Source organism: Cyanistes caeruleus, chromosome 1 (assembly GCF_971803275.1).
Source record: "Cyanistes caeruleus chromosome 1, bCyaCae1.hap1.1, whole genome shotgun sequence".
In the NCBI taxonomy this organism is placed as follows: Eukaryota; Metazoa; Chordata; class Aves; order Passeriformes; family Paridae; genus Cyanistes; species Cyanistes caeruleus.
In genome coordinates this window covers 107,087,728-107,109,840 of record NC_141701.1, presented here as the reverse complement: position 1 = coordinate 107,109,840, position 22,113 = coordinate 107,087,728, and the positions used below count along the sequence as shown (strand labels likewise).

The following is a 22,113-nucleotide window of genomic DNA, read 5'->3' as shown; positions in this document are numbered from 1 at the left end:
CACTCTATTGTTGTGCTGCAGCAATAATACCCTGCCACAGGCACGGGGCTTTATCTCAAACCAACCTCACTTAACCAGTGGGAGGCAAAAGACAGGAGAACTTACAGAAAACATGAGAAATTAAACTTAGAGAAAAAATAAGAACTTAAGACTGCAAGTATATGGCAGATTTGAGTTAATAAATTTTAACAGCTTTGCTTATTAAAGAAATAATGAGGAAAAAAGATCCATTTCAGTTCAAGCAGCTCCTGAGGAAAACATTGTTAAATGCCAGTTTCTGTAACACAAACACCCTGTCTTCTCCTCTGCCCTGTCACTGGTACTCTCTTTTACAGCTGTTTGATGTGAAGTGGCTTTGAGCATGAATTTACATGTTCTCAGTTCTAGCAAGATTCTTTACTGATCTGCCACCCATTCCTACAGATGTTTTTAAAATAGCTATACAAAACATTCCCATTAAAAAACTCAGCTCCTTAAAGATTAAATGCTTGAAAACATAGTATTTTATTTGAAGTAAAATACAAGATACATATGAACAAGGACAAATGAACAAGTAGAATGCACTATTAGGCGACTGACAAACAAATGCAAGGCAAAGAATTACAAGGAGAAGACTTGAGAGAAGTAAGCTGTTTTCTGGTGAGGCTACATTAAGAAAGGAGATGAAAACCTCTAAAATAACTTATTTCCCATTAAGTTGCTCCACTAACTTTCCAATGCATATTTAGATTACCACTGCAATATTAAGAATACTGGCAAAATCAGAATCTCTGTCTTCTGATGTTCAAATTTGCTTTAAATCAATTCAAGTGAAAAAGCAAAACTTCATTTGAAACGGTCCAGCACTTTGGCTATAAAGCATATTTATCTCATAATCTAATGAACACCCTCTAGAAAAGTGTGACTGATCACACTTTGCTGAGCTATGACATGTCCAGTGTGAAGTAACATTACAGAATCAGTGTTTGTTTTTATTCCTCTGACTCTATCACTGATGCAGTTTTTACATATAATGCTACTTCATAACTACATTAACTACACAAAAATAACAACTGGAGTTTCCACCTTGAAGACATCAAAAACTCTAATGCATATATTTTTTGTCTTTTTTCTCCCCTTTTTTAATAAAAATAAACTCCCATTTTTGTAGGGAATGTTCTCAGTTCTTCAACAAGGTCCTATTTGCTATTTCTCAAGGAATGTCAATTAAAAACACCACTGCAGAAACTAATACCTGTAAACTATAAGTTTACAAGGAAATAAGGTAAGAGTTTCAGTGTGAAATTAATATTAATAAAGAATTATTTTGAACATTAGAAGCAAAGAATACACCATTCAAAACAAAAATTATTGAAAAATAATACCAGTCTACATTTTCTCTCCATGACAACTTCTGATAGATCAGATGCTTTTTGGTATTTCAGTCCTCTGACTCATATCTGAAGATTAAAAAAGAATAAATAGAAAAATAATTAAAACAGATTAGAAAATACCCCAAAGACATTTTGTCTCTAATGAAAATATGAAACCAAAGCAATAAATTACACCCAACACTGACACATTTCTGTCCAAGTTTACTGTATGACTTAAGCCACAGACAAATGCATTTAGTTTTTAGACTATTTTCACCTTTTAAAACTGGCCAGTTTACCAAACAGTAGAATGAAGGAATGACCTACCAACAAATCCAAACATTTACCAAAGCACCTGGAACATCTCCCATCTGTATCTCTGTGTGTAGCTCCTGAGGCCTTCTCTACCACAGCCATGAATAAATAGCCTGTATCTTCTCCATAATAAATTCCCATTACTTGCTACATGGCAGCTGCTGTTGCACACACCAGCCCTAACCACACTATCCATTCAAAGGACTGAATGTCAAAAATCAGGGCATGGCCTATTAGAAGTTCTCTCCAAGGGAAAATGTACAGACTGTTTTACAGACAAAATGGGAGCAGAACATGGATCCAGAACAAGGATCTTGTTGACCCAGACAGGGCAGCACCACCTACTTGGAAAGTCTTCTACGCAGATCCCTGATCTGTTCATTCTTCTTGGTGAGGATGTCTTTCATGTTGCGATAGGCAGCTGTTTGCTGAAATTTCTTCTCCAGTTCCTACATAATAACATCAACATATTATTTACATACTATGAAGACTAGACAAAAATATTAAAAAACAAAAAAGCCTACTTCCCCTCTTCAAGTTTGACAATAGTAGTTTTCTGTAATGTACTCAAATTTAGATAAAGTCAACTGGTAGATTCAAATGAGATTACTGGGGCAGCCATAGAAACACCAATTTCATTTTCTAACAAAATCAGACTAAAAGTCTTCAGAAGACTGGGAATAGGCTTTGCATTAAAAAAAATCTATCCAGACAAATAGTCAATTATTTAATATTCATCTAGTTATAACCATGCAGTTAGTTGTGTGTTTGCTATTTTATGCATAATGTGCTTTTCCACTGAAATAACAAAAATACAAGAGCAAAAGTGTGGCCTGGTAAACTCTGCATCCTGTAGCTTGTGCTTGTTAAATTAATCAGTTAAAATGGGAGTAAGGAACTAATCTTCACATAAAAATAAAATACTAACCTTTTCAGCTGTGGATAGCTGATCTTGAACCTTCAATAAGTCATGTTTTGTTGTCATCAAGTCTTCTTCTAAGAACTTTTGGTTTGCAGTTCTGTCATTCAAAGTCTTCTCAAACTGGGATTTCAAAGCTGCCACTTTATTTTCCAGTTCAGTGATATCCTGGTTTGCATTATTCTTCAACAGAAGAAATATTTAAAATATGTCAAATTCAAGAGAATAAATAATTAAAATTTTAAGTGCAAAATCCCACATAAACTAGGTATGTCTTCATTTCTAATAATGATGTACAAGCTGCTCCTGTAGAGCCTAGATCAGAAGTGCTTCAACTAAAAAAAAAAAAAAAAAAGAGCAGGGACTAATTTATAACTTCAAAAAACTGTTAACAAATGCTTTCTAAAGATGGCTGGAATGTCTTCTCAGCTGAGATTTTAAGTTCTTGTTCTAATTCTTAAGTACTTCATTTCTTTAGGAATTAATTAGAGCCAGAGGATGTATCATATCACAAGATGTTATTTACCATACAGAAACAGTACATTACCATTTAAGATCTGAATGTCTACGCTACAATGTGTTTTTGAAACATTTCCAAAGCTGTTAGTGTAGGATATGTAGGAAAGGCTGAAAGTGTTAAGGCTCACACTCTCAGCCAATGCAACCAACATTGCACCGTTCTCAGACGTCTTACACAAAGAGGCTCCAAGTTGCAAAGCAACTTTTCTGTTTCCTTATGAGAAGAAACAACTCAAATTTTCAGAACATCAGTTCTGGGTCACAAAACATTATAATCATGTAACTGTTCTATGGATTTTCACTTAAATAAAATAAAAAAAACCAAACACAAATTATTCTTAGGTTTTAAAGCTCAATTTCAAACTCAAAAGTGTAATAACTCAGGATGAGGCTGAACCAGAAGCACAAAACAACAAAAAAAAAACCAAACCAAAAAACCAACAAAATCTAAAATCTATGAAAGCCCTGCTACTCTCTCTGTCTGAAACTTAAGACTTGAGAATAGGAAACTACTTGATAGTAGTACCCATACAGAAGAAAAGCTTATTTTTTATTTCTGAGACAGAGTCCAAGCCTGTGGTGTTGAAAAGCATTACATACATTTTGTATGTTTTATTTGCTACTTTCTAACCATGACATAATTAGGCAAAAATTCTAAATCCTTAAATTAAACTGATCCAACAAAGCAGTTACTTCCAGTTACTGCTGGGAATTACTCCCAGTTACAGTTACTGTGACTCACACTTTCTATGTGGAGCCATCTATTAACTATGAATTAAAAAAAAAAATCAATCTCATGAGTTGGTCCTTAAGAATCAATTGTGGTTTGGCAGTCATTTATTTGTTCAAAGAGTTTGAAATCTACTGCTTTACGAGCAACTGGGAGAAAGTGACAGATTACAGAGAGCAAATTAGGACATGAAAGCTGAAGATACTCAGCAGCCCTGACACTGAGGCCAATTCATGTTTATCCAGAAAAGCAGAATGAGATTTGGTTCCAGTCTTTTAACACTACAAACAGTATTAGCCACGATTTAATACACTGCTTTAATATTTTAAACCTGCAATAATTTGAAGTTTAACAAAACAGAGAAAGAAAATATTTTCCATGACTGATTAATCAAGTTCCCTATTAAAAATATTATTGAACACAATTTTGAAAGTTACTAAGTAAACTTTTTACATATTAAGAAAACCAAGTACATACCATAAACCAGGTAGAAAGCAAAATAAAAAGAAATCAGGATTAAAATATAAAAATTAAAAGAGAAGTGTTTTATAATTTTGAACCTTACCTCCTAATCTGTAAATACTGCAGGAATTTTAAAGTCAATTACACAAAATAATGGGATTAAAGTGTTCTAATTTTGCTGAAAGCCTGAACTGAAACGTTTTAAAATTAAGACACAATGAAAAATAAAGGTAGAAACTTAGAAAAATACTACAGTGACCTGAACAGATTAATTTGTGTCAACATGACTTGAGGCTTCTTACATTTTTTTTGCCAGCAGCAACTCACCTTTTGTTAAAAGGTTATTTTGTCATTTACAAAACAGATTAAGGATCTCAAGTAACTTCTTACCTCAAGTAATAGTAATAAATGGTGAAACATTTTTAACAGTATGCTGACACAGGGAGAACTACAGAAAAATCAAATCAGCAGCAAGTCTGGCTTGCTCATGTCAACATGAAGTGACAAATGTGTTAAAGAATTAGTGTTTTATTGTTGCTCTAAAAACCAGGTTAGGTATCACTCTTACATTAATAAACACGAAGAAACAAACAGGCAGATTTGTCTGTTAATACAAGTATCAGCCCTGGGAATATGAATTCTGGAATACTACTTCCTGATAGTTCCTGAATACATCATAACATCAACAAATATTACAGATGACCTGCCGACTGACATACCAGAGGGAACAGAAAATGTCAGCAGGAACAACACTAACTCAAATTCTTGCATTTGCCAGAAAAGAAACACACCATACAAACCAATATTTTATATGTACTGGCAAGAGTTGCATTAAATGGCAGCAGAAGGATATAATTATATTTACCTTCTGATCTCCTTGGATCATCTGTAAATCCCTCAGTGACTTCTCCAGCTTGGACTTTTCATCTAGGGCAGCTGTAGCCTGGAAAACATTGAAAATTTAAAACCTCAGAAACATATTTTAACTAAAAACGTAAGAATAACAACCCTTATTTATTCTTATTTATTCTTATTTAAATGCTTTTAAAATATGTAACCAACATTATGCATCCAAGATTACAGGGAATTTACCTGTGTTTCTATGGTCCTGAGTCTGGTCTTCAATTTTTCATTTTCTTCTTGGAGAAGAGCAACTGTCTGTTATAGAACAAGAAAATACTTGTGAGCACTCTTGTGCCATTCTGGCTTTTGCAAACATTTCAGGGAAGAAAATACACTTCATAACTTAGGAAAACAAAAGAGATCCTAAATGCTTATAAAAATGGCCTTCATAAGAAATCAAGAATTCATTCATTTATTGTGGTTTTTAGCCTCAGTGAGAAAGCAATTTAGATCTCCAATTCTACTGTAACATATAGGGCTGTTCACTTAAACACATTGAGATTACTGAGATCAGTATCTTGTTAGTATCAAAATTCATGATTTAAAAAACGCATGTTCAGGGAGGAAAATCTCACTGTTGCTCATAATTCACATTTTCAACCAACAGGCAAGCAAAAACTTATCTGCAGTTCCTTTTCAAAAGAGACAAATACCAGGTTACTGCATATCCTTTCCTGTGTCACATGAAATACCCATGTTTTATCAGTCAGAGTAAATTCACCACATGAACTTTGAATGATTTGGGGAAAAAAAAAAGACAACAGATGTACATATTCAAGAAAAACTGTTATGATTTTGAAATTACTTTTGAAAAAGAACTACATTAACCTATAAGCAAAATACAAGTCTGAATTATTGAATGCTTTAATTGTTGCAGTGAATAATAACAGCTTGAGACAGACGTACTCAACACGTCATTTTGGGAATGCAGGACAGAAGACAGAAAATAAAACGCCTTGCTAATTATCTTGATTATCAAAAACTTATAAGGGTATTGCAAGAAGTGTGACATTTTAGAAAAGTTCAGCTGAATGAAATGAGTACAATACCTAATAAAAACTACTGATAATATTGAGTACTGGAAAGTGTAATTCTGAAAATGTTTAGCAAGTGAGAAATCAGATGTTTTCAAAATCCAAATTCTTTAAGTGCCTGTTTCTTCAGGAGGAATTTAACTAACTTACAAAACAAAAAAGAATGGATGTAATGAGATTGACTTCAAGTGATACAGAAAATGTTCAACAACCCAGTAATTTCAGCCATCTACATATTTTAATTTATTTCTTTGTTGAAGCACCAGAGAGGTCCATAGAACTAATATAATAATTTACTCTATTAAATGGAAAAATAAATTTCTACAAAGATCAAAATGTCTTGGCAAAAGAAGGGTTAATATTGTAATACGTGTTAGAGACCATAACTGCACAATAAATTTCTGATGCTTTACAGTATTTAATAATTTACTAGTGTTTTACTTCATATTCTGAGGTATATTACCATGAAGTCAGTACAGTGACAGACACATTATACAAATATTACTGTACAGCTATTCAGTTCATTTGCATAAACAGAATGATCATTGACCACAACTGCATGAACAGTCAAGTTCTTACCTTGTTTAGCAGCTCTGACCCACCTTCATTTAATGGAGCAAGTTTTGGTTTAACAGGATCTGCAGTGGACTAAAGAAATAAAAAAGGTGAAAAATTAAATTATACAGATTTCCAGGAGGCATAAAAGTACTCCTTTAGCCTGTAAAATAACTACAGATACTCAATTCAGCTTTCTTTTGCAAAGCAAATAAAAAAAACAACCTTTTATTTCAAATTCATTTTTTACTGCTTCCTTGTCTCCTAAGTTATGATCTTCACTTTGAGCTTAAGTTAAACATAGATCCTGCATAAAGACAGAAGTATCGCAAATGTGATTCTACAAAATACTGACAATCCTGCAGAAACCAAAAGACAAAGGAGTAAGGAGAACATAATATTTGAGTGATTGCAAGAGTATAAAGTATCTACAAAGCTTCAAATTATTTCACACTTAAGGTATTAAAAATAATATCTATATAAATACAATATAATATATATATACATTTATATATATATATACACACACACACATAATATATATATATATATATATATATATATATATATATATATATACACACACACACACACATAATATATAGATACACCTTTATGCTACAAATCTAATAGAAATAAGATGCAATCATATTCATGCAAGACAAGCTAGAGGGATATCTGTGCTGTGCAATCTTGGCAGCTCTTGAGTTCATGCTGGGACAAGTGAATGTCCCATTCTCACACCAGGTGCCCCGGAAAGGGAACCCAGAAGCAGATGCTTCAACACATCCCTGGTCTGGCTGATCTTGGGATGAGATATGTGAGGCACACCCCAAAAGTGCAGAACAGGCACTCTGGAAACAGCCAAGGCAATTCAGAGGGAACCTTGGTGCTGAAATACAAAATAGTACTTTTTGGACAGTTACAAAGACTGTTTTGAAAAAAAAAAAGGATGGGGTTTGTGTTTTGGTTTTGGTTTCCTCTTAAGCGCAAAGAGTCAATACTAAGTATTTTAAACATCTGTCATGACTCCACATGACATCTGATTACAATTTGATTAAAATAAAATTCTACCTTTTTGTTTGAAGATGTATATTCTGACTTTTCAAACTCAGCAACCTGGTCCAATAATTCTCTTGAAAAAAAAATAAAATAAAAAGGCATTTATTTAGCTAAGAAAAATGTAAGGAGAGTTTTTTTTACTAAGAGCTATGCTATGAAACACATTTTAACAGGCTAGTGCTATGCTTTTTCTTACATGTAAAATTCTTGTTAGAAGTACAGGGTGGAGTCCTACACAAATACCACAAATATGTCATGCAATGGCATGATACATGCATTACAATAGATTTAGCATCCTTAATTAAAATATAATCTAACCAGACAACAAATTTTTTTAAATTGAGTCCAGTCACCTGCTCTTAAATTATTAAATCAAGTAAGAATATTACTAATAAAACATCTTGCCCACAAGTTTGAAATTATTTTGTATCTTGCTATTTTATAGATGGAAACATCAAAGCTAATCTATCACTGACCCAACAGTAAAAGAACAGGTTTCTATGGTTACATAAAGAATGCAAATAGTCAACAGTTTGAAGTTTTCTTGTTGTTGAAAGTATAGTCCAACAGCTGTTACCGATTCTCCAAGTCAGAGACGTCTGTCTGTAACTTCAGGTACCATTTCTCAGCCTGTGAAAAGAGCTGCCGCAGAAGTAAAACGTTGGTATAAGTTGTGTTTATGAGCTCTGACTCCACTTCACTGTGTACAACACTCTGCAGTCCATCCAGCATGTCTATCACCTCGTCAACTGTGAAGGTCTCTTCAACAAGTCTAAACAGAGAGGTCAAGATGAGTCAGGTATGGTAAAGGTAACAATTCTGCCTTGTTATGAGATTTCACTACACAGGTACCACTCATATAATGCAATATTTTCTAAAAACTTTCTGTCATTATTAGATGACCACAGCATTACTAATTGGATATTGTATTTGAATTTTCTCTTTAAATCATTAAAATCATAAATACTAATTCAGCTTCAGCCTTACATTGAATTTAGATAGCAGAAGCAAGATATGAAGCAATGTCATGTTGTCAATGTTAATTCCTAAGAATCTGAACAACTTGGGGTTAAAAGCATTTGACTTGTAACTTCTGGAAAATACAAGAACATACAAATGTAAAGGAGAAAAGTCAGCCCATAAAGTATTCAAACCTGCTACTGCTGCTAGCATATTTTGCTTTATTCTCGCTCAGAGCCACCCCACACAGTACCTGCTGTCCTTGAGGTCCTGAAAACAAGAATCCACTGTTTTGAGACACATGCCACGCTTGAAACGAGCGAAGCGCATGTAGCTGACCACTTCGTTCTGGTGGTGCTCATTAACGCCCAGCTCTGCCTGCGGAGGAGGACACAAGCACAAAGACAAACATACGGAAAAATGAGCTTAACTACTGTGAATACCTGCCTTCTGACTAGTTTCTGTGATTGCTTTCACAGGGTTAGCATGCTAACTAGCATGGTGAAAAACAAGATATTTTCATATGTCTGATCCCTATACGCCTCTCTTAAGAGGTTGAGAAAGCTCCAGTACTTGGAAGCAAGGGCTCAAGTAACCTCAAAAAAATCATAAAAAATCAGAGAGACAGAGGCAATCAGAGGATCAGAACCAGCAGGACTGTACAGGAGAGGATAAACACATCTAGGTATTGCATTGCATATGTGTAAGGTAGCTGAATGATGTATCTTCCATAGACGTACTAATAAAAAACCCAGAGAAAGTATGTTATGTTTGTTACTTTTTATGTAAACTCTTGAGACTTCTCACAGAATTATAGATTTACAGAGCGTTTGTGTTGGAAGGGACCTTAAAGCTTATCTAGTTTTAACTCCCTGCCATGGGTAGGGACACCTCCCATTAGACCAGGTTACTCAGCGGTCCATCCAACCCGGCTATGAACACTGTCAGGGATGGGGCATCCATAATTTCCCTGGGCAACCTGATGCAGTGCCTCATCACCCTCACAATAAAGATTTTTTCTGTATATCTAATCTAAACCTACTCTCTTTCAACTAGTGCCCATTACTTCTTGTCCTATGGCTGCAGTTCCTGATGAAGAGTGCCTCCCTGGCTTCCTTGTAGGCCTCCTCCAGATACTGGAAGGTTGCTAGGCAGTCTCTCCACAACCTTCTGTTCTCTAGGCTAAACACCCCCAACTTGTCTGTTTTCATAGGGGAAGTGCTCCAGTGCTCTTGTCTGCCTCATGTCCTTCCTCTGGACTTGCTCCAACACTTCCATGTCCTTCCCATGCTGGAAACACCAGAACTGTATGCAACAGCCCAGACAGGGTCTCATGAGAGCAGAGGGGGGAATCACTTCCCTCAACCTGCTGGCCATGCTGTTTTTGATGAAGGAGATCACAAATGATAATCTGAATTTGCTTCCCAACACATACATAGACAAATATTGCCAGCACAAATTAACAAGAAAGTAATTTCAGACCTGGCTGAGTAGCCCTTTAATGCATGCCTGTATTTCAAAGAACTACTGGCATGAGTAATCACATCAGAACTACACTGTTCATGCATGAGTGACAAGGAGGCGCAACAGGGCATCAGTGGAAGTTTATCACCACAGTCCCCGGCGAGCTGATGCAAAGGCAGGTTCATTTAATTTACTCCGATGTACTTTGTTAGCATGGCTGGTGTTGGAGAGAGACAGGCATGTAGTAACTCAGACAAAACAGTTCACCTTGTCCTTAGGGAAGCTCCAGTGACAATGCAATCCTGGCATACCTGGATGAACAATCAATACTCCGGGAACTAAATGCAGCTGAGGAACCAGCACCAGCACTAAATAAAACCAGCTCTTATAACGCGGCTGCAAGCCCGATGTCGCCCACAAAGCCCCACATATTGCAGATGAGGGATCTTATGGGAAGCTAAACTAATGTCCTCTTTGCTGTTGCTGGAGGGTTGGTGTATTTTTTAATTGAAAAGCTTCTATTCATTACAGACAGAAAGGAAATTATACTAATAAATAAACACATAAGCACAGGCCACTCCTGATCTCTGAGTCACCCACGCTGATACGCAGATAGGCCACCGGATCCCTCAAAAACCTCAAGCCCTAGGAGCCTCCGCAGGACGGCAGGGATGCCCAGGAGGGCAGGTGGCGGCCGCAGCTGCCCCGAGCGGCTCCCTCATGACGACAGGCCGCCCCCGAGCCCCGCCTGCGGGCCGGCCGCCCGACGCGGAGCGCCTCCGTGCCGGGACGGCGGGACGGAGCGGGGACGCCGGGCGGCGGCGGCGGCCCCCTCCCGCTACTCACCATGGCGGCCGCTCCGCCGGCGCTCGGACGGCTGCGGGCCCAGCGTTGCCATGGAGACCGAAGCCTCGCGAGCGCCCGCGGCGCCCTCCGATTGGCGGCGGCGCACCCACGTGACCAGCGGCCCGCAAAACCAGATAAAGGAGATTTTTCCTTTTTTTAAAACTTAACTTTGTATTTCCTACGGGCTCAGGTGCAATTTGGAAAACTGCTGTGTAGCAATGAGCTGCTGAAGCGGTAGGTGCAGTTAGGCGAGATGGGAAATGTCTCAAGTTTATTTACACCACCTAAGATTTTTTTCCCAAGGCTTTTTCACTAAACATGGATTTTTGCAAAGCATTAGCATGATATCAGGACAACTCAGAACCACAGAATGCTTTGGGTTGATAGGGACCTTAAAGATCATCTAGTCCCACCCCCCTGGCATGGGCAGGGACACCTTTCACTAGATCAGGTTACTCAAAGCTCCATCCAACCCAGCTTTGAACACTCGCAGGACTGGGGCATCCACGACTTCTCTGGGAAACCTGTTCCAGAGCCTCACAGTGAAGAATGTTTTCCTAATAATTAATCTAAACCTACTCTCATTCAGTTTGAACTTGTTCTCCCTCGTCCTGTCACTACAAACACTTGTAGGCTCCCTTCAGGTACTGGAAGGCCATAATTAGGACACCCCAAAGCCTTCTCTATGCTGAGTAATCCAAATTCTCTCCTCAGCCTTTCCTCATAGGAGGTGCTCCATCCCTCTAATCATCTTGGTGGCTCTCCTCTGAACTCACTCCTACAGGTCCATGTCCTTCTTGTGCTGGAGACTGCAGAGCTGGATGCAGTACTCCATGTGGGGTAACTATCACCAGAGTCTTTCACCTGGATCACCCAAAAAATTTATAAAATGCAGAAAAATAACCTGGCATGCATCAGCTGAGTGTATGGGAAAAGATCTAACCCTTTGCAGGTGGCCCAGCTGTATTGAACCTTGATTGCACCTAAGGAGAGGATGAAAGTAATGTTGACAGCGTTTGGGGTTTTCCAGTGTAAGTAAAAGGAAGTAAACACTGAAACTATGGATTTTATCCATTAATTGTCCTCAAGACAATTGTCCTCTCCTGCAGGAGATCAGATCTGTCACAGCAGAAATGCAATATTAGAGAGCCACAGACAGAGGGAATAGAGATTATTGAATCTGTCCCATTATGAATGGAATGAAGGGATGTAATGGCCTTCTCCCATGATGCTGGTGGACACATCAAATGCCAGTATCACCTTCCATATCCAGACAAGCCGTGAAAGCAGAGCACTGGAATGACACAGCTAAATGACTAACAGACCAGGAAGCAGAAAGCTGGCAAAAGGCTGTTTGGAACATACACAGGCAGGAGGGCTGCTGCACTTGGGCAGCTGTTCCATCCAGGCACTTTACGGAGCAGAGTGGCCCCAAGGGAAAAGTGCTCTTCTTCCGCAGCTTGAGAGGGAAAAATAGGATCCTTTGCAATTAGCATTCCTCAACACTGTGTTTATCTTATTGACCACAGCCTGCAGTGCATTTTCATTAACTAATGGCCTTAAAAGCAGCAGTGACCAATTTAGGATTAATGGGTAATTTTGAGTAGGCAGCTGTATTGGTGACAAGTCTAACCTAATTTCTATTTACTTCAGACACAGTCAGGAACAAGTGACAAAATTCCATCAAAATTGTCTGGAACAACTCTTGAGACAGATAAAGCCTGACTCCTTCCAAATCTCTTTCAGTAAACACAAGTCACAGGTGGAATCTACATTCAACAAAGACGACTCAGGACATGTTTACAGGAGGCCCTGGAGCATGCCCTCAGGGAAGGGCATCCATGTCTGTCCTCAGAACTGAAAATAACATCCATGTAGCAATCAAGGGAGTGCAGAAAGATGGACCATATACACAAAGGTTGTTCCTGGGCATAAGCAGCTCTACAGTACTTGAAACTGGCCTAAAAGACCTGACAGGAGCTGTGCTCTTATGAGCTTGCACCTCTCTGTCCTCTGCTTCAGCACATGGTATATGCTGGCAGCATCACTTCTTCAGGTTCCTCAGCAAGCTCTGCAGAAAAAGATGTTACCTACACACATTGCCACTAGTGATGTTGACTGGCAACTTTTATGGGGATTTTGTATAGCCTTTCTAAGGTACTCATGGCATCAGTAACAGTGTTGGCATTTGGTTGGGCCAAAACATGTTCAACCATGGATTGCTCTCATTCCTCTTCTTCAACAGCTCCTAGTTACAGAGCTTGGAATGACTGTGCATGAATGGAATGACTGAATGTTCAAGAAGGCTTGAGCTGTGGTAACAGCCTCAGCTCCTGCTGATCTGGGTTCATCTGCCTGCTCTGTACTGCAAAGATCCCTGCACCTGGAAGTGCTTACCTTGGCTGCTTCTGCACACTTGTTAGCAAAGGGACCCCAGTGAAATGAAGCACAAAAGAACAGAAGTACACGCTTTTAAGTACCAGCCACAAAGACACCAACCCATGAATGATCAAGGTGTAACAAGAGAACAGCTCAAAACACTGATCAGATGAACCTCCCTTTCACTGATACCTTTGCCCCTACGCTTTTGCCAATGCAGGGACCCAAAGGCAAATGAGATGCTGGGAAAAGATGAAACCAGTAACAGGTACCAAAAAGCTTTCATACAGGATCAGACTAAAAAGCATTTTGTTTCCTTTTCTGGCTGTGGCAATAACAGCCAGAGTAAGAAAAGGAACAGAATGGGATACATGTGTATCTTGTACAGTTTTTTCCTTCACTTCCATTTACCCTCCCCACTGAGTGGATCGCCAACTTTCTGAGCTGCCAGCCAAACCCAAACTGCAGTCAGTGGCTGATCACCATCCTGGAATCTGTCTGCTTTCAATTTCTCTAGCCCACCTTCAAAGATATTTGTTGTCTGTCTTGACAACCACTGTGGGAATGTACCATATGCTCATTATTTCTTTTTTGTTTCAGCCTGCAATCCGTTCCTGTCAGTGTTGTCTGGCTTTAGCTGTCTCTTGTACTTAGTGCTATGTCAGTCTTGAAAAGAAGAAAAGGAGGTAACAGACCATCCATATCCCACCTGCAGTGTGCATTAGGCTGTGATAACGATTTTTGTGCTTACTGTTGTCAACCTCCAGAGCTTCCACAAAGGACACCAGAGAAGAAATTGGGTTCTGAGGAAAACAGCACAGAATTGCAAACAAAATGATCACCTTTCATGGCTAGTATTTGGAGGGGGAGCATTTGGATCAGGGCCCCCAAAGAGCAGTGTCTACTTCACAAATAATTAACAGCTGCACCTGGGGTCTCAAGCTTCTCTCTGCTCCCCTCATAACCCACTGGAACACATCTCTGCTTTACCACTCATAACCAATATTTTCTAAGGAAACAATTCTGACCAGTTATCTTCTTCAAACATCTCTCATCCAACTTGAAGAAGCAGGACTTAGAGGTCTGTGAACCCTTCTAGCCAAAGTGAGTGGGGACCCCGGGGCACTGAAAATGTCAACAGGGGTCAGGACAAGACAGTATTTGTGTGAGGAGAACAGTCAGGATTTGAGAGCAATGTTTCTGCCATCCAAATCTAAGCCTCTTTAAAGTTACAGAAGATACATTGCATTTGTGTCTGCAAATGTCCCTAACAATCCAAGCTCCCCTTTTTTGCTTCCATGTATCCTATCAATCTCATGAGAATGACACCATCATTCCCATAGGATCAAATACAGTATTTTCCATGGGGAAGCCTGTTTGGAACACTGCCTCCTACATCATGATGCCCTAATGCAACTAAGTGTACAATTCAAATTACATTTGGTCTTGTTGACTGTAAAAAAAAAAAAAAAAAAAAAGAGATTCTTTTCATTTTCTACAAATTACTGCATTCATTTTGGATAAGAGCTTCAAAGAAAACACACTGCGAAAACAAAGTGAGCTTGCCATCCAGAAGAAATTAGATACAACCCTCAGATCCATGCCAGGGTTTTATCTATGCTTTTCTTCAACAGAAATCAAAGGACATTTATTTTTTATTCACGTGCTTGTCTCCACAAATTCAGAGCTTTGCTCTTCAGGAAGCTGGGCTATACCTAACAAATAGAGGGGAGCTACCAGTTGCCATGGGCACTGCTTAGCTCTGGTGTTACTTGCAGACATAAACTATTATACTGCCCAGGGAAAGGTTATCCATCTCGAGAAGTCTCACTGCACGTAAGCTGAGAACTCTGCCTTATTGCTATGACTTGAAGAATGACTAACAAATTACTATTACTATGGTAATGATATCATAGCTGGTGGTTCTTAAGCAAAGTCTCTGAGTAACAGAAGAACTGTAGGGCTGAGTTTTCATTGCTATTTGTTACCTATGCATAGAGAAAGAAAATTCCCTTAGGAAAATTCTAAGACTTTTCTGAGAGCTGTTTCATAGCAGCTCTCACTTGTCTTTCTTTCCCATAAATGCACGCAGTGTGACTGTGAAAACAACATCAATTATGCCAACTAGTTCATCTTCCTAGACTAGACTGATGCTTTCAGTTCAACATTTTTATTGCTTTAGCAGGAAAGAGAATTTCAAGCAGAAAAAAAAATAAATCTAATAATCTATTCAGAGAAGCCATAAGCCACCATTATCCAGTAGTATCACTGAGATGCCTCTATAATGCATAATCCATAACAGTAAGAGTGATGCCAGACTGCACTTTCCTGAATGAAATGAGAATGAACCGTAAACACTCACATGCATCTTTTGGGGGATATCTCATTACTGCAGGAGATAATGGCCAATATTTAATGCATTTTTCTTTTTTTTTAATTATAGTAAACTGACAATTACAGGCTAATACTAATAAGAAACCATTCCTTTGCCAGAAGGATTGCTCCTTGTAGTTTATCCTGTGCTCCCTGCAGTATACGTTTTCTATAACAGCACTTCTGTTGAAGCTGAAAAACAATATGTGATTACATGCTGTATTGTTATCATTTGAGCCCCTGGGTACTGTGTTAGTGATGAGACTTTTTTTAAGCACAATTCTTTTATAGTTCTTTCAAGAAGATTATCTTCCTCCAATTTCCACAGAGAATCTTAATTATTAAGATTACAGCCTCTACCAAAGCAGTTAGAATTTAATCACAACAAAGGTGTTAAAGAGTGAGCATGGTGTGAGAGCAGTAAGATATAGTTCTTTAATTTTATTTTTTCCTCTCACACTAAATTTGCCCATGGTCTTGGACAAGTCTTTGAACTGCCTTCTTTCTAAGGTACACTAAGACATGTTTATAGAATCACAGAATCATCATCGAAGTTGGAAGAGACCTTTAGGATCATCCAGTCCATGTGTCCATCCGGCACTGCCACTGTAACACGTAACCCACATCATCCAGAGCCAGAGACCTCCTAAACACCCCGGGGTGGTGACTCCACCACCTCCCTAGGCAGCCTATTCCAATGCCTGACCACACTAACACTGATTTTATTTTTTTTTTATTCTAATATGTAACCTGGATCTCCCCTGTTTCATTTTAAGGCCATTTCCTCTTGCCCTCTCACTGCAGGCTCGGTAGAGGAGACCAGTCCCACCTGGCCAGGGCCTCCTTTCAGGTGCTCGTAGAGAGCCACGATCGCTCCTGAGCCTCCTCTTGTTGGAGGTTTAGCCCCTTGAGGGAAGAAGCCTTACCTTGATTTTTTCCTCAGTTTTAACCTTCAGCAACCAACACGAGTAAACTGTACTGACACAACCCCTAGACTCCTTCCAGGGCTGCCACTAATCTGTACGACCTGGACTTGCCGACCGAGCAGCTCCTGCCCACCCCAAGTAATCCCGAGTTCGGCGCCGGGCGGGGCGGGCGGAGGGCGGCGCTGAGGGCCGTGCCCGCCCTCCCGGGCCGGGCGGTGCGGAAGCGCAGGCGGCCGGGGCTGCGTCCCCGCCGGACCCCGGGGGGCGGAGCGAGAGCCCGGGCACGGCGGCATCCTCCGGCGCGGCCATCGCCGGGCTGCTCCATGGAGAAGCGGGGCCCGGTGCTGCACATCGTGGTGGTGGGCTTCCATCACAAGAAGGGCTGCCAGGTGAGAGGGCTCGGGTGTCCCTCGACGCCCGCCTCTCCGCTCCGCTCTTGCGCTTTCTCCCGGCCCTGCCCCGCTCCCCTCCCCCGCGCCGAGCGGCGCCTGCCCGGCTGCGGGAGCCGCCGCGGGAGGGGCGCGTCCGGCGGGGCCGGGGGGCTGCGCTCCACTCAGGGGGCGGTAAAGGAGGGGCTGCGAGCTGGCGAGGCCCCGCTTGGCCGCGGCCTCCCCCGGCCGGGGGTGCCCGGCTGGGCCGTGACTCGGCTCGCCTCGGGCAGTTCGTGGTCAGGGAGCTGCCTCCATTCCCGCCCGGCCTCGGCGCTCCCGCCGGGAGCGAGGCGGAGCGAGGGCCGGCGGGGTGAGCTCCTGGGAATGAGAGGCGACCGTGGTGCGCACCGTGGCACCGTATCTGTTCCGAGTCGTGCGTGTTTAATGCGTTCAGACAGAGGATTCTGAGGAAAAACCCCCAAATGGTGTTTTAATCTACCTTCCTCTATCCCTGCCGGCCCATCATTGAGTGCTCACAGGTGCATCTTGTACCAAACAGCCCCAGGGTAACAAGCCCACCCTGGATTTAAGTTTTCTTTGCCTCTTTCCGGTTTTCATAAATGCTTGACTGCTGCGTGTGGCCAAAGTAGAATTTTATGTCATGTATTTCGTAGCTGGTTTATGTTCTGTTTGTTTTAATTCTTTTTTAACCCTTGAAGCAGGAGATGCAGTTGCCCAGCTGGGCTGCCTGCACAGTTGCTTTGCGATGATAAGAGAAGACAGACATAATATTGGATTTCCAGTGAGTCTTTTTCCATAGCCACTTCTTGGCCTTTATAAAAATTGCCAAGACACTAATGAATATGATGGTTATTGTTATACAAGGGTTGATCTGACATAAACACGTTCCATACAAGGTAGCTGAGAATTAAATTACTGCTTCAGCAAAAAATCCAAGCACAATTCCTCAGAATCTAAGGTGAAATAACTCAATTTCTGAAAGATGTACGTGGTTTTCAAATTCATCCTTTCTCCTCAGGGTGTCTGGGCACTGTTTGTATATAGATGTTCACAGGATCTGATCCTGTGAAGTAATTAGATCATCTTGGTTGTCAGGCTTGTGATATTTATCAGGCACTTTCTTGTCAAACACTGTTACAAGGTGAACCTTAGTTGGGTATCTGTAGGGTGGAGAGCATATTTTTGCCCTCTCCTTGTTGGCCTCTTGGAAAAGGCCTAGGCTTTTTTTTTTCTTCTGTTCTTCTGGAGTGTGTATTAATTTTTTTGCACATTAACCAGTGGTGATGTAAGAAAAAAAAAGAACAAAGTACCCAAACAACCCCCCAAACTATAAATTAGTAGCAGTGAATTTTATTTTGTTTCCAGTAAAATAAGAAGTATTTTTGAGGTGGTGTCAAAAATTAGGTCGGAATATCTCTGAACTGAGGTTTTCTTCATCTCAAGAAATTACCTGGAGAAGCTGAAAAGGAAGGCAGTTTGGGAAGGGGACAGGGCAGCTGAGTCACAGGGAGAAGAACTGCAGGAATAGAATGACAATGAGTAGAACCACAACCAGCCACACTTCCTAAGGGAAAACTAAACAGAAATCTAATTTTAAATGTATCCTACCTCTGACGTAGCAGATTTTTTTACTGAACTATGGAGAACATTTCCTAAAAGAACTGGAGGCGAGGAGCAGCACAGCTATAACCTAATGAGTTTGACATCAGTAGTATGCAAGACTCTAGAGAATTTTTGAAGGAAAGAATTAATTACCAACATGAAACTAAGTAGACTGAGTCCTGTGTGCATTTGCTAAAGATAGATCATGCCTGACTGACCTGCATCTTTTGTAAGAATAAGTGATTGAATTCCTTTCACTGTGAAAGAAATGGAGTAGCTCTAACCTGCTGGGAACTTGATAATGGATCACACTTATTTTTAAGGTAGAGATACAGAAGAATTAGTGCAAGAGCTGGTACTTGGGTAAAGAGTAGGAGAGGAAGCAGAAACAGATTTGAGTCAGAAGAGGAACTATTGGTTTGAAAGGTACTTGCAAGAAGTATTTCTCAAGATTGAAAGTGGTGCTGGTATTGTTTACACCATAAAATTGAGCTATGATAAGCAAACTTGAAGAATTAGTATTTCAGAGGAAAACTGCAAAGTCGTGCAAGAGCTGGACAGTAAGGAATGCTGGATTGATAAAAATGAGGTGCCTTATGAAATTGTGCAATAGGAATGAATAACAACAGTATAAGCTTGGGAATTGACACGAGGAAATGTCTGGAAGAGAAATGAGACCACATGTGATCAAGGCTAAGTCACCAAAGCAGTGTGATTTGAGGGCAAGAACGACAATGTATGTAATCTTACTGTGTGATAATATGTTTATTGATGCATATAAATTCTGATCCACTTTTCAGAGAAAGGCATTTTAATTCTTTCTTCCAAAACTGGATGAGATAGTCCCTGGGCAGTCCATATTAAAGGAGAATGTAGAAGAGCTTCTCTAGCTAGGCAAACAAAGTAGATTTGGAGGCTGTATTCACCTCTGTAGGTACGGGAACATTCTTCCCTTTTCCTCTCCTGCCTCTTCACAACTGGTAAGCAGACACAGTTGTGGTAAGCTGAAATGAGGAACTGAGGTGACCAAAAAGCAAGCCTTGTTTTGGTGGTTTGCTTTTGAGGTAGTAGTTTCACAGATTCTGTTTGCCAGGTGGACAGCTGCAGAGGACAAGCACAAGACTAGTGAAGGTGAATCACTGCTCTTGACCTGCTGGCCACATTCCTTTTGATGCAGCCCAGGATGTGGTTTGCTTTCTTGGCTACAATGTGCAAAGTGCACATTGCTGGATAATGTCGAGTTTTTTGTCAACTGTCACCCCCAAATCCTTCTCTACAGGGCTGCTCTCAATGACTTTTAAAGTGTTGATCATGACCTTTGAAGTATTCATTGGAACACTGCATTGCATATGGTTGCATTCCAAGAAACTGTTGAAAAGTTAAAAATGAGGAGGAAAAGCCAGCCATTTAATCTAAATAGGTATTGGTACTACAACCAGTGGATATGAATTCTCTGAGCATGTGCTGCATACCTGAAACTGTGAAGTGCAGAAAAACAAAGGTCTACAGCACTGCTCAAATGGACATCACTCAGAGTGAATTTGGAAAGCTTAAGATTGAAAGATCATAGAGCTGGGCTGCCTGTCCTAACGGGAATCAACCTGGTTTGCCTGACAAGGCTCTTTTCATTTTCTGTTCCCACCTCTTTTCTCTGTATTGTTACTAGGAAATGCATGTGGAGTTAGGAGTTTCTATGGATTTCTTGATGCTAGCTTCTTTCATTAGCTGCCATTGCTTCTGAAGCTTCATCACTTGAAATGTACAGCTCTTCCTGTTGGTTTACTTACAGATAAGGAATGTGTAACATGCAAAGGCTTTGATGTGCAGTTTGGAAATGTATAGGAATATCTTTTTCTTTCACAGACTTGAAAAACAGTCCATATGCATTTGTTTTTGAAAGAGAGGAGAATCAGAGAATCTCTTTCTGTGTGCCCTTGGATTGAGAATATGAACGTCACAATTGTTCCTCAGGCTCCTTTCAAAGGCTGACTGTTTAACTGGGGGTCTTTTTGCTGGAATATGAGAGACAAAGTAAGTTTTGCCATATGTACGTTGTTAAGTCTGGGGATCCAGTTACCCAGTCAGTTGTTAAAAGCTTGGGAGTTGGCACTCACTCCTGTGAAGGCTTTGTGTTATCTGAAAACCAAAGCACTAAAAATTGTGAACACATTGGGAGGAGTTTTCTCTAGCAAATAGGGAGTAAACATTTGGAGAACCTGCAGGCTTTTGTTTGTCTTCATGAGCAGATTGCCATCCTGTTTCTTTGGGCCCCTTAGTTATTGAGTTGAACTGTGAATCCAAGGAGATATGCAAAAAGTGCTGGTTGCTGAGTCTTTTTGCTAAGGATTAGAGGTAGTTATGGCAGTGTCCAGAGAATGGGAGGAGAAACTTGGCTGCCAGCTACGAGGTCCACCTAGTATTTGACATACTTTCAACAGGCCCATTAAGGAAGGGAATGGCAATTGGCAGGAAGCAGGAATGGTGACTGGCTTCTTGGATTTGTACATGCTGGCTCGCTTATGGGCACCCTCCTCAGTGAGTCATTAAATAGTAAATGTCCCACAGCAGGCAGAACTCATGGGCAGTAGGCATTCAATTATGGTTTTCATGCATCTGAAATGAAATGACATTAAAAATTCCTTTTCTGATCCCTCTTTGCTATGGATGAGTGGCCTCAGGAAAAAGTAACAGCAAATACAGTGTGCTTCATCGTATGTAGTTGCTCTAACTCTTGCCCATTAATGTAAAACACACCATTTTGGTGCAGTAGGAGTTCTACACACTTCTCAGGCTCTGTAGGACTCAAGGCACAAAAGCATTGGGGCACAAAGTGACAATATGGGAAATTGCCACAGAAATAATCTGATGTGTTTGGAGTATCTGTAGCTGCTCAACTCATTATCTACTGCAGCAGGTTCTGTTGATCTGCTTCAGTGTAGGGTTATAAGACTTCAGGATTATTTGTACCTTTCTTCTGGAGCAGCTGAAAACAAATTCTTTAGTAGTTTTGTGAAACTGTAGTAGTGAATGACTAGTGATTTCAGAGCAAAAAAGGGGAAAGCTTTATTTCAGAATCATGAAACACTTCCTCTCATTACAAGCGAGTGATAAAGCACCTAATTTGCCTTACAACACTTTAATTTTTGACAGCATTAACTAGTGTGGAAGATCCTTACCTACCTTATAATAGAAGTCTTTAGTAAACATGGAACCTGAACAGACCTTAACTAGAAGATGAAAGTTATGTTGAAAACACATGGAAAGACCTTTGATACACAGTGATGGTAGAAGACTGAAAGTCCTGAGGTCCTCCAGTTGTA

General features: G+C 40.2%; 2 protein-coding genes across 11 annotated transcripts in view; one reads left to right on the top strand and one right to left on the bottom strand.

Moving 5' to 3' along the window:
• Positions 1-485: 485 nt before the first annotated feature.
• Positions 486-17,030, bottom strand: LZTFL1 (leucine zipper transcription factor like 1). 9 transcript variants are annotated; one of them, XM_023919405.2, is made up of 10 exons: positions 16,800-17,030; positions 9,065-9,189; positions 8,429-8,623; positions 7,864-7,924; positions 6,814-6,882; positions 5,390-5,455; positions 5,163-5,240; positions 2,596-2,769; positions 2,013-2,116; positions 486-1,439 (listed from the first exon to the last, which is right to left on the bottom strand). In XM_023919405.2, the coding sequence occupies exons 2-10, from the start codon at positions 9,139-9,141 to the stop codon at positions 1,421-1,423; spliced, it is 843 nt and encodes a 280-aa protein (XP_023775173.1). In that variant the 5' UTR covers positions 9,142-9,189; positions 16,800-17,030; the 3' UTR covers positions 486-1,420. The 9 variants fall into 9 exon arrangements, with proteins under 9 accessions (XP_023775173.1, XP_023775170.1, XP_086704249.1 ...); XM_023919402.2 differs by lacking the exon at positions 16,800-17,030 and adding an exon at positions 11,122-11,973; XM_086848123.1 differs by lacking the exon at positions 16,800-17,030 and adding an exon at positions 9,854-11,127.
• Positions 17,003-22,113, top strand: part of AVL9 (AVL9 cell migration associated) — a 41,238-nt gene continuing 36,127 nt past the window's right edge. Inside the window, exon 1 of one of the 2 annotated variants that reach the window (XM_086848043.1) lies at positions 17,003-17,188. In XM_086848043.1, coding sequence (XP_086704169.1) covers positions 17,123-17,188 — 66 coding nt within the window. In that variant the 5' untranslated portion in view covers positions 17,003-17,122. Of the gene's footprint in view, positions 17,189-17,921; positions 17,973-22,113 lie in introns of those variants that run through there. The other variant, XM_023919398.2, reaches the window with a different exon arrangement.